We start from the raw sequence: 15,014 nt of genomic DNA, 5'->3' as shown, positions 1-15,014 counted from the left end.
TAGGATCTTGTTGTTTATACAAGTTTTATAGCTGTGAATATGGATATGAAGGCTGTAATATATAGTGAGGATTATGGAATACAGTATGTATTTTTGTATATTACATATGGGCCAAATGATTCTTACTCAGAACATAAATAGCCTTCAATAATGTATACTGAGTCCACCAAATGTCATAGAGGCAGCCATTAACTTCATATTTGAATTCATGACCTCAATCCACTGACTGTGGATTCACTATATCAACTTTGTATCAATCATAAATAAATTGACAACAGATGTACTTGAAATTTCTATATCACCTAAGACTTTTCATGATTAAGCTACCACAAAATGTCCAGCCATTTTGTCCTGTTCCTCTGTCCTGTGCGTGTTGTTCATCTTCTGTCTAACTGACACAACAAACACACATCTGTTCTGACCATGTTTATTTTAGAGATCTTATCTTTATTCTATAGATCACAGCCCTTATTTAGTATATAAACAGCACATTTGGTACTTGAAACCATCAGGTCAGGTCATGCTCAGACTCAGTAATTATCATTGTCATTTACGCACAGACTGTTTCTTTAAAGTTGTGTCACATTACACTTAACCACATCATTGCTGGGAACCATACAAATGGCGCTAACACAATATATCGCGTGTTTACAATGAGATGTAAACTGAACTATTACCATCGCACCTCACTAGTGTTTCACACATTCACCACTAGGTGGACATGTTTTTTCTGTTTTTACAACATGACTGCCTTGCTGTGGACTTTTAACTGGGTCAGTTTCCTTTAAAACGGTTGTTATTTGAATGTCAGTATTATTTTCTTAAATGAAAGTGAGTGCAATAGCAGAAAAAACTAAGCAAAATTATTAGTAGTAAAAATGTATGGTAGTTAATATTTACTTCAGGTCAGCACAGAGTACTTAAGGTGTACCACTATACAATGAAATGGAAATATATAGAATTTTTAATTTTACAATTTTTAATTATGTTTTTAAAGGGTTGTCTGGAAGATAAGTGATGACTGTTTGCAGCACTCCCTCCTTTATCTCTCTGCTTTAATCTACAGTGTCCATCTGGGCCTGGTACGTGATCAGTGGGCACTGTTAATTACATAAAGGAAATACCACAGGCTCATTAGGGCTTCAAAGTGGTTTTGATGTCCATTCTCAAGACAGCTGAACACAATGCAGAAGCTCTCAGAAAACCATGGTAAGCTCATGTACATGGGCAAGATCAGTAGCACTACTGTTAATGATTTTACTGGGGTATTACATTTAATAATAGCATCAAAACAAAAATATTATTATTATTAGTATTACTATTGTTGTTGTTGTTATAATTGTTATTTTATTACCCCAATTCAGTATATTATTGTTACAATAATGACAACACCTTTTAAAAGCATTTGCTAATAGCATTAGATGTCATTGCCAAATGTTTTACCCAAAGTGATTTAAACGTGGGTTGTAAGTATTGCAATATTTATTTTTGAAATGCATTTAAAATGATTTAATTATTGTTATTATTTCATTTTTACTCTCTTCTGAATCGGATGCAGCACATTGTAGAAACGTGACACGAGCCCTCATGATAAGAGCCCACTGTTACATCAGCCCAGAGATTAACACGTGAAGCAAAATGATTGACCGCCACCTACTTCCTCCTTCGTTTAAATACCGGTAAGTCATACTTGTGGCATTTTACAGTACGATGCTGAAACACTGAGGCTGGGAATGGCGCAGGTATAGATCATACAAAAGCGTAAATCAAGGAGATGTTAGCTAAAGAGAAAGATACGGTAGAACTTTGTGAGAAATAACTGGGTTATTTTACATTGACATCGTTGCGAAACAGACAACACGCTCTTTGAGCTGGGAGTACTATCTTGCATTAGCTTCACTATCTTTGATTTTACAAGGGGCTTGTACTACTGGTGCTGCGTTCATGAATACTTAGATTTCCTATAAACATCAAATTGTTGCACTGTAATGGTAACAATGAACGTTATGTCATGCTGCCTAGACTAAGATTATGCCATGTTATATTATGTTTAACTAGTTCAAGAGGTACAAGCTCATATTAGCGCTATTCGATCAGCCGAGAACTTCTTATGGGGAAATCTTTCAACAAAGCAAAGAAATTGCTTTTATATTGAAGGACGTTTTTTAATTTCTTAATTAATATTCTAAGGGTCTTGCATAGCTCAGTCTGAAATTTGTATCCTCAATTTCCATACTGGCAAGTTCATTTGATAAATCTCAAACTTTAAAATTCTAACGATCCCTTTTCCAAGAGGTAACCGGGATTTACCATCTTCTCCTACAACTTGAACGCGACACGCTCCTGATAATCCGCTGACGTCAGGAGTGCGTGCAATGATAGTTACATCACGAACCGGCTAGTACTTCCTTCAGACAGTACGTGCGATCTGTGGCTCCAAGACTCCTATAAACTCTCCGGATAATTTTTTCGCAGGTGATTCACACTCAGCGACAAACACACCTTAATCAGGTAAGAATCGTGTCCACCCTACTATGGCGTAATTTTATCAGTTATAATCCTTGCCCTGGATTGTTTTATTCTCGCTCATTCTCTGTATTGTGGCCTTTAGTCAAATTGTAAGCCACTTCAAATGATGGTGTTTTAAAAAATTACACAATAGTTGACGTGTTTTACAATCAGAATGATATGCAGTTATTTAGGCCTATAAAAGGGATGTGTCTCCCCTCTGCCCTTCAAGGGTAACCTCTGAGCCGCTCCTGTGTCATTAACATTAGCTTTGAACAGCGAGTTACAAACCAGCTTGAGGTACGAATTTGTAACAGTATTCATTAATATTTAAAAGAGTCCATTTTTATGCTGTGATTTAAGTTTACAGAGAGGATTCAATTTCACCTGCATTCCCCCCTGAGTAGTCTAGCATGCTATGCTATGTTTTGGTAATAACACCTCATTTTAACTTTCACTAAACTTTACTTTTCTCTTCAGTCAGGATGTCTGCCTACGAAGAGAATGAATCCAAGTTGATGCGAAAAGTGAAGCAGAATCCATTTGTTCCAGTGGGTGAGTATACCTTGTCTCCTCATGATTATATCATGATAGAAGAGTTACATAAAATTGTATTCAACTTAAAAATTTTAAGTTATAGCAGAATTGTGTTGTTTTAAAACACACTGATAGTGAAACTACATTGTTTGTGTGTGTGTTTGTGATAAAAGCTGTTACAGCCGCATTTTGTCATAGTCATTTATGTAAATTGATCTGTGTTTTTGCTCCTTGCAGGACTGGCTGGATTCTTTGCCATTGTTGGGTACAAACTCATGAAAATGAAAAGCCGGGGAGACACAAAGATGTCAGTGCACCTGATCCACATGCGTGTCGCTGCCCAGGGCTTTGTGGTTGGAGCAATGACTGTTGGTACGTAGCCTGCAATTTCACATTTTAGTTTACATCTTAGCTGCATGGTTTCAGTTTGAGCCAACCTGCTTTGACAGTGGCATATTTTTACTTTAAACTTATTACAGGAAGTTTGGACTAAAACTGAATTAAAAGACACTCAGATCAGGATTTTGACATTATGACCATTTTAACTTGTCAGTGAGTGAAAAGCCTGAACTGCACTATTTGTCCTGTCTGTTTTTAAGTAGATATAAGAGGCGCTGTGTAACTCATCACTCTGTTTCTTTCCTTCAGGGGTCTTGTATTCAATGTACAAAGATTTCATTGTGAAACCCAGAGAAGAGAAAACAGCGGCAGACAAGTGAACATGGACTTTTACACTGTTATTTTATGTCCCTTAATGTGATCTCATATTAAGGAGTGTAGAGCTTTTATGTTTAAAGATGTGTCACAATTTTTGTATGCACGCATCCCTTCAGTACCTCACCCCTACTGTAAATAACTATAACTTATTGATTACATTTGCTGTCCTCTAAATAGTATGCTGAAGGTTCAAGCTATTACTTCTGTACTGAGAAGATGTATTGATCTCAGCGGTTTTGACGCTGGTTGTGTGTGTGTGGTTTTAAACCTGGCCGGTTTGATATCTTTGTGAACAGTTGAAATTACTGAGTGCAGTTTTGTTGCCTCTTATTCGAATAATGAGTGAGTGAAATTTAAAAAACTAGAAAATGTAGCATATAATTTGAAAGCAGTATGACAAGGATAGAATAACCACCGACAGGTAATCTCAATATTTTTTCATTGGTGATTATTTTAGTGTCTCATACCAGCTATATTCCTTTTTGTATTAATTTAGGGATGATTTGCCAAATTAAAAATACTTGCACCTTGGCCCAGTTTTTTGAAATGGGCATTTTAGCCATCTCAAGGAAGGCTTTGAAAACACTTAGCTTACAGACAAGGCCTGAGCTCTCACATTATTTAAACTAGAACACAAACGGTTTTTGACTCATCACATCATCATTCAAACAAAAAACAAACAAACAAACCAAAAAAAGATATGGAAATTGGGAAAGGAAAGAAAAGGTAAAGCATATGTCTTAACCAAAACTATAAAGGTCTCTCGTAGAATTAAAATCATTCATTCATTAGGCTTTCTACACATGAACTGCCAAGGCCACATCTTATTTTTCGGATTTTTATTGTTACGTTTTAATACGCAGGGGTCCACTATTTTATTACGGCAGCTTGTCAAGCCCTCATGAGACAGCTGACACCTACACCTACAGACCTGTAACATATCATGATAACCTACCTTGTGATATGCTCAAATAGATGCCTTATTAAGCTAAGTTTTGAATGTTGTGTGCAAAGTTATTTTTGAAAGTTTTTTTTTTCTCCCTCTCTCTGGAAATAAAAATGACCAGCGTCGTAATTCTTAAAATTTGTGATGTGGACATTTTGAAACCTCCCAAAGTTGCACTGAAAATGTGTTTTGATTGTTTTGCCTTTTGTAGTCTTTTGTACCATACAGTGTACCATTATATACTTGAAATGCAGCCACACCTACTGCAGCTAAAACAAATGCAGTCTGGCACAGAGACACACTACAGACATGATACAAGGAACACCTATCAATATAATGCAATACAATTCAACAGCACCATAAAGTACAGCCTCCACAGTGACCACAAACTGCTTAAACGAAACCTGAACATTACAACAGTCATTAATTTACTGGATAAGCTGCCAAATGACTGTGCGATTATAACAAACGATTTTGATGTATGTTAAACTTTCCTACTTTTACCTCCTGGTAAATTGAATATTTTTACTGTTCACTTCATTGTGCTTCAGCAGGTGTTCAAAACATCCCAAACAATGAAACCATTGCATTTCTTTGCTCTTCCACTCCCATCAAATAAAACTGCTCTGCCCTCCTTAACTGTTGCATCAATGTTGAATTGCCATGAATCACTTCCCCGTGTCTCGTCCCAAGAGCACATCCTATAAAAAGTTGTCACTGTGACTCTGCAATTTCTGTGGTGACTCGTATTACTCACAATCGGTAACATAATGAGACTACCTGAGATCTAGCACATATTGCGCAATTGCCATATATCAGGTTACACTGTGTAACACATGAAAATGCAAGTTGAGAGAACATGATGTACTTGTTTAGTTAATTGAAAAAAGAAAACACCTGAGGGGATGTAAGCACGACTATGCTAATCCTTCAGCTCTCATCACTCCTCACTCACTGTTCACAGTCATACCAAATCAGCATCATTCAGGGGACACTTACCACCAAACCTGGATTGAAGGATGACTGAGGTACTTGTAAAACTGGAATTCCTGTGAAATGAGAAATAGTATTTCATTTCGCTGTTTCTAAATAAGAACATATAAATGGGTGTGTTAAACATGGACTGGAGGTACCTGTAGCCAGTATCTTCCCACCTGATAAGACCAAAGTAATGTGCCATTGTGTATTTACCATTCTGGCATGACATGATTGTCAACACCCTGTTTGATTTACCTGTGACAGTTTGATAAAAGCTGCTTTGTGAAGTATCTTGCATGTAGGGTGTTGCTCAATGATAAAGGCCTGACTTAAGTTTTTATATGGCCATACAACAAATAGCCACAATAATTCACACTTCATTAAAGGGCCTTTGATAGTTTTCAAACTCTTTTTCTAGACCTTGAGGTAACTGGCTTTAACAACACAAATATCATCTGGCAGAAAATAAAACAACAACAACCTTTGCAATGTAATATTCAAAACTACTAATAATGCAAAACTGAATGTGCCAGCATATGGTAGATGCTGGAGTCCAACAGTCATTTATTTGGTAAAGTTTAGCCAGGCGCAGTTCTTTTACTAATTGGCAAGGATGATTTGCACCTGTTAGCTAACTTTCCTCCTCATTTCCCGCCTCCTTAAATTTATAATAACTAATCACCAAGTTAGAAAAATACTGTCTAGCAGCACACAGGGTTTTCAAATTAAGTAACCTACTTATGAAAACTTGACAAAACTGGCAAATTGATTAATAATGTAAATAAGATAATAATGATTTACTTATCAGGCTAGTAACGCTCTCTTGTTCCCATGACTACTGGCGCTAAGCCAAAATGGACGACCGAGTATTTCTGGGAGTTCGATACGAATCGAGGTTACACAGGTATGTACTGTCAGGAAATAGCTATATGCGTACACTCTTATGTCCAACACTGACAACAGCTCTAGGTGTCCCACTGTGCCTATATATGTAACCAACCAACTGCCGGCTATTGTAAGCATTACAACCATGAATAGTGGTAAAACTCACTTGAACTCTGTGGCAGAGTTTATCCTCTAAGTTGTGCTGACTGACATGTTTTGCCCTCGGGGCTTGCTAGACGCTTTGGTACTAACAGCCCATAAAGGAAAGCTCCATAACTCGACATACTTGATATATTTAGAAGTTTATATGTGGTGTACACAAAAACAAACAAAAACCCGGACATAACACTCAAACATCCCGGCACTGGTGACTACTACATCTTCGCTCCCGCGAGATCTCATTCAAAGTCTGTGGAGGACTGTTGCTATGGATACAGGAGCGTCGCAATCAATGGGGCAGCTGCTACAGTTTCTTTACCTGCCGTACAAAATGATGCAGTGCAAAACGACTTCACATTTATTTACAAGTTCTGTACTTGGATAAATCACAGGTAAGCAATTTTCTCTTTTATATAACCTTAAGTCAGTAAGGAGCGGTAAGACTAGAGTCCTGTGAGAGTAGCACCACGGATATTCACAGTCACTCGCATTATCACAACACCTCTTGCTAATTGCTCGGCGGTTACCTAGCAAATACTGATGTTCTGCTAAGAGGACTGAAGTCAGTTTAAATACGCTTGGGCTCATGACTTGCCAAATTTAAGCTAGCAACAGGGTCATCAATAATGACCTCTTGCTTGATAATGTCATGTCTCTGTAGGTACAACATCATGACCCCCACATTCACAGGGATGAACACAAATCTAGGACATTTTTTTAACCATGTATTTAAACATGGCCTCATATAAATATATAATAAACGATGGAGCTACGATGGCCAGACTGTTAACTATAATCTATAATGTCTCTTTACTGTAAGCAGCCTACAATTACCAGAAAAATATTCATAATATTAATATTACTATAACCAAATTCCCCCTGAATTTTTACTCACAATATTGATGTTCACTGTGACTTCCCACCTTTATTGTGTAAGTTAACCATTTTCTCCTCATGTTTTACATACATAATAGATCATGGAGCATAATGATGAGCTGAATGACTTGCGGCTTCAGTTTCAAGCGCTTCAAAAACAGCAGGAGAAAAGAAAACTGGATAGGAAGAAGGAGAAAGAACCAGATAAGCCTAATGTCAGTGTTACACAGGATGAGTTGGATCTGTCAACACAAGGCACTCAGGCAGACAACCTGCCTGCAAATGACAGGTGAGCCTTACAAAGGCTGAATGAAATGTTTACCACAGTTGTTCACCTCAGCTGCAGCTTAAATTGCTTTGATACTTTATTAATTAAATGAAGGATGTAAACAGTGAAATCAACAAGGTTTGGAATCTTTATCATCAATATGAATAATCATTGGTGACAAATGAGAACCATCATGTTCTTAATTGCCTCCCTGTAGACTTCTGCAGAATGAGAATCAGACTTTGCAAGACCAGCTGAGAGGGCTTAAAGATGAAAATGGTCGGCTCTTCAAACTTCTGAGTGAAAAGGATTTTGAAATTAAACACCTGAAGAAGAAAAGAGAGGAAGAACGACTGGCCTTGGCAGGTATAAGAGCATAATTTGCTCTAATTTTGCACCACGCTGATGTTGGCGATGTTTCAGAGCTTCTTCATGACTCATCCACTCATCCGTTTAGGCACATCGGGCTTGGCAGGAGATGTCGCAGCCACCAAGATTGTTGAGCTGTCCAAGAAGAATAGAGAGCTTACTGCTGAGATTGAGCGAGAAAAGATTAAGTCAAAGCAAAATAGCAACAGAATCAAAGAGCTTGAGAAAGAGGTAACAAACTTTTGGTGTATCATTTGATTTTTGGGATGGAAGTTTTAAGCTATTGTTAATCATGTCATTTGTAGACTGGTATGATTTATTACAGAGGGAAGAAATGAATAACTGTAATGTTATGCTTCTTTCTATAGCTTCAGGCTACTTTGATGCACTCTTCACCTGGGCAAAAGATAGATACAAGGTCTCAGAGTAACAGGTTATCTGAAGACTCTAAGGTAATTGTTGAAGGGGTGGCAGTAGTGAAAATTGACGAAGGCATATTTTTTTTATGTCCTCCTAACTGTAGTGATGGAAACTAAATCTGAATTATTTATCACTTTTTCACAAAAGCAGGAAAATCCAGTGGTGAAATCTCTACAGGAAAAATTAGCTGCTGCCCAGCTGAAAGTGTCAGAGTATCGCAACCAGGTTCAATCTGTCAAACAGGAGTTGAAAGTAGCTCAGAAGGTACCTCTTCTTTTTCCCTGCCTTAAGTCTAACTGCTCAAGAAGAATATTATGTATTTGTATGATTAATCATCATTGACTTTTGTATTTTAAAATGTGAACTGCTAACGCTGTTGCAGGTTTTGATCAGTGAGGTTGGAGAGGAAGTCAACCTTCAGCAGTTACTAAGCTCCCCAGGAAGCTTTAGAGGTCGCTCTCAGCAGATACTGGCTCTTCAGACAAGGGTAAGTCAGAAATTAAATTACATCGTAAGTCATAATGTGCTTCTCAAATTTATTAAAATTAAAGTTTATTAATGACTTAATAAATTGCTTTGTGAGGTCATAGACATAGAACAAAATACTGGACATTGTGCAACAGGTGCGGGACCTTGAGCAGCAGCTGAGCCAGTCAACTCAGCGGAGACAGCCAAGTGTCCTGAGTGTAGAGGAAGAGTTTCTTGGAACTGGGGTCCTTCTGAAAACCTCTCCTCAAGACAGGAACATCAGCTACATCCGCGCTGTCGAGAAGGAGAAGAGGGAGGCGTTCGAGGTGCGTATACATATATTTTTAAATGGGATGTAATAAATTGAAGCATGAATTTGTAAATGCATGAAGGCCATGCTCTCTTTCCACAACTGCTCAGAGGATCTCAGTGGACTATGAGGCCCTCCTGAAAGACCACGAGGATGTGAGGAAAAAGCTGGAAGCCTCTAAAGCCAGGAACAAATCTCTGTCTGCTGAAATGAAAACTCTGAAGGTCCAAATTTCCACACTGCTGGAGAAGGGTAAACATGATGATGAGCTTGTGGATGCTTTGCTGGTAAGGAATTAGATAAAAGAAAAATATGTACAGTAACATTTATATATTAGTTCTATCTACTTTTATGTGCACACAAGCAAATTGTAGTGTATCATAACTTTACAGTAACTGCTGTGAGACAGTGTGTTTGACCACATTTTCATTTATCATATGACAACCTGTAAATCATCTTTTCAGCAAGAATAACAGAACAGATGTTTTCACATTAACTACAGTATAAAACAGGGGTTTGTTCTGAAGGTTTTGACAGGTGTTCATAAGCCCAAATGATCATGGAGTTATGGCTAATGGATAAGACAAGCATTCAAAATGCTGAAACTGAAGTTAGATGTTTTTTATGTAACAACAGGAATAAATTTAGTTCATGAATTAAGTATGGCTAAATGCATAACATGATTAAAGCCCATCTGACAATTTGTAGCTAAGAGGTAAATGCTCCATGAAAGGCATGTAATGCTTTATACATTTAATGGTTTATTAAATACACAATTTGGTTCTTGTTCCACATACTAAATAACAACAAATAATGAGGGATTTTGCATCACATTTGCAAGTTTAAATCAGCCCCAGAATGCAGAAAGAAGGAACTTCTGTGATGAGCCCATGCTTTACCACATCATTCTTTATAATACCTGCTCCTTGTCTCATCTACCTCTGGCAGAAGCAGCAGACCCAGATGCAGGAGGTGCTGAGACGGCTCAGCCGACAGCAGAACAAACAGAGCAGGGAGTCCCAGCAGAGCCCGAGACAACAACCGAGCAGTGAGCCTCCAGAGCACAACACTCTCATCCAGAATCTTAAGCAAGTGGTTGCTGAGAAAGAGGCAAAGATCAATGAACTAAAAGAGGAAATCCAACAGCTCTCTGTCAAGGTAAAAAAAAAAGAAAGAAAGCAAATGTAATGTTACATTTTACACAAATCTGGCATAACATTAAATGAGTGTTTACAACTGTTACAGGAAGAGGGCGTGGAAAGACAGTCCAGCCCCAAGACAACAATTCGCAGTTCAGATTTTTCCCCTGAAGGGGGAGACATCAACAAGGGAATAACATCTTCAGGGTATGTGTGCTAATGGTAATCATGCTAAATGATCACTGGAGTATGAATATTGTTATTTAATGGATTTAGTCACTGACAGTCATGAACACTGTTGATCTTGTATTTACATCTTAATCAAGTTTCCTCAGCTGTTACAGTAAGACAGGGTTGTAATACATCTTGTCTGGCAAAATAAGGGTTAATCATTCTGGCTAATGGTGGACTTTCTGTAATCAGGTTATTGATTTTGTTTCATGCCTCTCAGCTTTGACAGTGTATCCTGTTGGGATTTCTGTTAATATGACTTCTGTCAATTTTTCCAGTTCACTCTCTAAATTTGGTCATAAACTGGTGCTGCCTACTGTGAGAAGTAGTATAGAATTAAAGTAAGTGGACTTTCCTGATTCATTGTTACACATGAAGTTAGGTACCTCTATGAAATAAAGATACAGCAAAAATAACTTTTTAATGTTGTATACTTTTGTTCTCAGGGGCCTAGGTTCTTCGCAGTGTCCACAGTGTTCAGCTGATGTGAGTTCACTCATGACCCAGTGTAATGAATATAAAATCCTCTGCGTGGAGAAAGACAGACTCCTGGAGCTTGTGGATATCCTACAAAGAAAGTAATATATTCTGTAAACACTGTTTTTTTTTGTCTCTACAGTTTTCCTGCTTAACACATTTTTTGTTCCAATTTATTGCACTCAATTTTTGTACTCTCAGTGGTACATGGTGTTTGTTTAAATGCACATCTTGGAGAAACCTTGATCTAAGATTGTCTCTTGATCTGTAACAATTTCTACTGATGCTAACAAAATATTACAACAAAAACAGGTGGACACTTAAATATACAGATCTTCAAACCAAAGAAACCTTTTCATTTTATTTGTCAGATGATCAGCTGCTAGTTCCGGATACGGTAGTACCCATATACTGAGAGTTTGTTTTGAATGATTCACATGAAGAGCATATTTCATATTTTATTTCAACATCAAAATTACCTTTTCTAATTAGACATAAGTGAATGTTGCAACACTTCACCACTAAAACACCCTAGTAGTTTGTAGTCTATTGCTCATTCCCATTTCAAGGCAATAGACACATATTGTTATTGCTCTCTAAACAACGCAAGGTTGTTTCCACTAGTTCATTTTATTTATAATTTTTATTTACTCAGATTGTGACTAAGGGCTGCACTAAAACAAAAAACAAGTTTTACAGTTTTTAAATCTTTCAGGTTGAAGTTAGAATTAGATCATCCTCCCAGTACAAAAATAATGTAACTTAACAGTAACTAAATATTCCACCTTAAGAAAATTAATAGTTAGCTGGCAATTGCTTAGTTGCATCAGTTTTTTTTAATTACAATTTTTGTACAAGTAATTATACAGGTAAATCTGTTTCTACGTACATCTAAAGCTTTAGTCCATCTCTACAGTCACCATCAAGTGAAACCTCCTTTGTTTGAATCCTCCAGAGAAAAAGAGATGAACCAGAGGTGTGTGGAGACAGAGCAGAAGTATCAGGAGGAGCGCCGTAGGATAGTGATCCTGGAGCAGCAGCTGGAGAGGACAAAATTAGATTCAAAGTGAGGACTGTGCAAACAGCAAGCAGAGCTTGTGTGCTGAAGAGCTCAATAGCAGCATGATGTGACAACGTCAAGCAGATTTTTTTTTCCTCTTCTTTTTTTTCTAATGCTCTGACTCATCGATTTCTCCCTGGTCTGTCTTGCTTGTGGCTGCCATAACTCTTTCCCTCAGGAGCAATGTCCCTCAGCATTAGGATGGCAGAAGTCTATAAACAGTAGGAACCTGTCCACAGCCAAGCTAGACTGTTCAGCAAGTTGATTGGTATTTTATTTTTAATGCGTCAACACTGTAGATGTCTTGCACTTCTCTTGATTTTTGTTTTCCTCACAATAGACTTCACACCAGACAACAGAAATAATGATGCGTGGCAGCGGACCCACTGCCTGTGGACAGGGCTCACTCTAACCCCCATGTTTGGGGCAGATCAGAGATGCTCAAGTTGCTCTTATATGTTGTCCCCTGGCTGGTCATTCAGCTGGAGGTAACAGAGGTGCTGTGGGCATCGCTGAGGAGCACTCTCCACCACAACCTGAAGCTCTGCAGTGACGTGATGAGACAAGTCAAGCATGTTTTCCTGCAGGCTCTGTGACAGCCCAGACAAGACACTAACCAGGGGAACTGGCTGGTCCCTGCTCAACCTCACGTCCAGCTGAGCCCTACCTTCTCCTGTCACGTGTCAAACAGCAGCCTGCAGGAAACAGGCTCTTCTCCTCTGCCCCACAAACATCACACAGATCTCCTCCCTTTTTTTCCATTTGAACCCTCAACAACAGTTTATGATGGTTCTGTTGTGTGTTCAGGTGACCTCAGTTTAACCTCTGGAGTACCTTGAGTAGCAGAGCTTAATGGCATCAGACAAGTGTTCCTACCAATTACAGAAATGGTTGATGCTGATAGGATGTCTCCCCATGGTTTTATATTTTGTCTGCTTGCTGTTTTATAAATGTCACTGTCACATTTTATTAAATCTATGTATTTCTTTTTCTCCACTGGCAACCTTAAGTGCATTACAGGTATAGAGAGCAACAATGAATGTCAGTGTTTTTAGAGTATTTTGGTATACTAATGAGGCATCCAATTTAATCAATGACAAGGAAGCCAAATCTTCACCAAATGTTTTGAATATATTGTTTACCTTCATGGCTATTACCTTTCTAGGGTTTTCAGTTTTTTTTGGCTCCAGAAGGTTGTACGTAAATGTGTGACAGGCCAAGCCAAATAGTAAACACCTCAGTTAAGTTCCCATAAGCTTCAATATTCCTTTTTAATATTACTGTTAATCATTTCTGACTCGAAACCAGCTGTGTGGGAATAGTGGTTGAAAATGAATGCGGGCTCGAGCTGCACAAACTCCCGCTGTATATCCTCCAAACGTTCCCCAGAGCACGTCACACATATGTACAGTGTGTGATCTTAGATTCTTAATCCAGAGGTTCTCTCAATATGCGTAGCCTGGTGGGAGTGGCCCCTACATTCATACTAACATTCATACTAACATCCGAGTTATTTTCTTCCGATGTAGCCAAAAGGATTTCAGCAGAGCCCTCCCCCCACCCTCTCCACATCACGCTTAATTTAAAACCATGGCTGAGTTAGTGTGCTGCTTCAAATACCGCACTATTTCTTCCAGGACCCTGTGGGAGATTGGCAGGTCCCCATTGGACTGAGCGAGAAAGTGCCACAAGACAAAAATATCAGCGTTTGGATGTGATGAAGAAAGCCTTTATGCTCAGAGTAACAAAAAACAGCTTGTGTTGAATACCTCCAGGATAGAAGGTGAGGCACCCTTTAATGTAGCAGAGCGAGATGTGTCATTGGAGGGACAGATTAGATACCATAATCCTTATGACTACATGCCCTGCAGGATTGCCAAATATGTATCAACTGTAGTAATGTGCGTCAGAAAGGGTGTTGATGGAGCAAATACTTGTCATGGTCCCTAACTGCATCCGATTCCAGGGAAAATGTTTAACTTAATAAATTTTTGATTGGTTGTGTTTTTTTTTTTTTTGTTTTTTGTTTTTTTTTAAATATCTGCCATAACAGAATTTCATATAAAAATGAAGTCAGTGGTTGTGAACATGTAGGATATTTTCCAAAAAGTGTAATCTGAGGCTTTTATTTTGAACATGTGGAACTTGATAGGAACAAGGCCAATATAACCAGCTTGCGGGTTTTAAATAAAGCTTATTACAGGTAAACAACAACTACTCCTGTTGACTTCAGTCATTAGAGAGTGTCATCACTTTCAAATAAATTACACTTCACCAAACAATTTTAATATTGTTTTATGTAGCTGTATTACGCAGAAAGGTGTAGATTTATTCCAAAATGCCCAATAACCCACCAAGCCAAACACAAACTTATGTAAACACAGCATACGTAAACAGCCTCACCTATTTGTCATTCCAGGTTTGAATGACTCCTTTCTCCATCCTTCTCCTCAGAGGTATTCCCTCGTTCTGGACCAATGCTTCCTGCAGACCATTGACTGCATCCAGAAACTAAAGTAAATACTGGAGCTGTGAACGCAGAGGTTAAAGTTAGCCATCAGTATATGAGGGATCTGTGAACTTTACTCAGGCCAGAAAACGGTTTGTACCTCTATGAGTCCATTCATCTCCTAGTGCCTCTCATTTACATGTAATGGAAAGAAAAT

General features: G+C 38.2%; 3 protein-coding genes across 8 annotated transcripts in view; 2 read left to right on the top strand and 1 right to left on the bottom strand.

Annotated features, from left to right (window-relative positions):
• Positions 1 to 6,876, bottom strand: part of gjc2 (gap junction protein gamma 2) — a 26,557-nt gene extending 19,681 nt beyond the window's left edge. Inside the window, exons 1-2 of one of the 2 annotated variants that reach the window (XM_018676350.2) lie at positions 6,738 to 6,876; positions 5,708 to 5,757 (exon numbers count right to left, since the gene is read on the bottom strand). The gene's annotated coding sequence lies outside the window, so the exon portion shown is untranslated. Of the gene's footprint in view, positions 1 to 5,707; positions 5,758 to 6,487; positions 6,623 to 6,737 lie in introns of those variants that run through there. The other variant, XM_018676349.2, reaches the window with a different exon arrangement.
• Positions 2,355 to 5,347, top strand: higd1a (HIG1 hypoxia inducible domain family, member 1A). Its single transcript, XM_018676353.2, has 4 exons — positions 2,355 to 2,511; positions 2,989 to 3,063; positions 3,283 to 3,417; positions 3,694 to 5,347. The coding sequence occupies exons 2-4, from the start codon at positions 2,994 to 2,996 to the stop codon at positions 3,762 to 3,764; spliced, it is 276 nt and encodes a 91-aa protein (XP_018531869.1). The 5' UTR covers positions 2,355 to 2,511; positions 2,989 to 2,993; the 3' UTR covers positions 3,765 to 5,347.
• ccdc13 (coiled-coil domain containing 13) lies at positions 5,491 to 15,014 on the top strand. 5 transcript variants are annotated; one of them, XR_001960927.2, is made up of 16 exons: positions 5,491 to 5,736; positions 7,705 to 7,895; positions 8,092 to 8,240; positions 8,332 to 8,474; positions 8,612 to 8,695; positions 8,811 to 8,927; positions 9,046 to 9,150; positions 9,287 to 9,457; positions 9,552 to 9,728; positions 10,390 to 10,599; positions 10,687 to 10,787; positions 11,090 to 11,152; positions 11,258 to 11,389; positions 12,244 to 12,354; positions 13,986 to 14,131; positions 14,803 to 15,014. XR_001960927.2 is itself a non-coding variant. In XM_018676336.2 (15 exons), the coding sequence occupies exons 1-15, from the start codon at positions 5,728 to 5,730 to the stop codon at positions 14,020 to 14,022; spliced, it is 1,797 nt and encodes a 598-aa protein (XP_018531852.1). In that variant the 5' UTR covers positions 5,491 to 5,727; the 3' UTR covers positions 14,023 to 14,352. The 5 variants fall into 5 exon arrangements, 4 of the variants coding, with proteins under 4 accessions (XP_018531852.1, XP_018531851.1, XP_018531854.1 ...); XM_018676336.2 differs by lacking the exon at positions 14,803 to 15,014 and having other exon boundaries at positions 8,814 to 8,927; positions 13,986 to 14,352; XM_018676335.2 differs by lacking the exon at positions 14,803 to 15,014 and having other exon boundaries at positions 13,986 to 14,352.

Source organism: Lates calcarifer, linkage group LG4 (genome assembly GCF_001640805.2).
Source record: "Lates calcarifer isolate ASB-BC8 linkage group LG4, TLL_Latcal_v3, whole genome shotgun sequence".
NCBI classification, from domain to species: Eukaryota; Metazoa; Chordata; class Actinopteri; family Centropomidae; genus Lates; species Lates calcarifer.
Note: the sequence above shows the minus strand (reverse complement) of the source record. Positions and strands in the feature narration are given on the sequence as shown.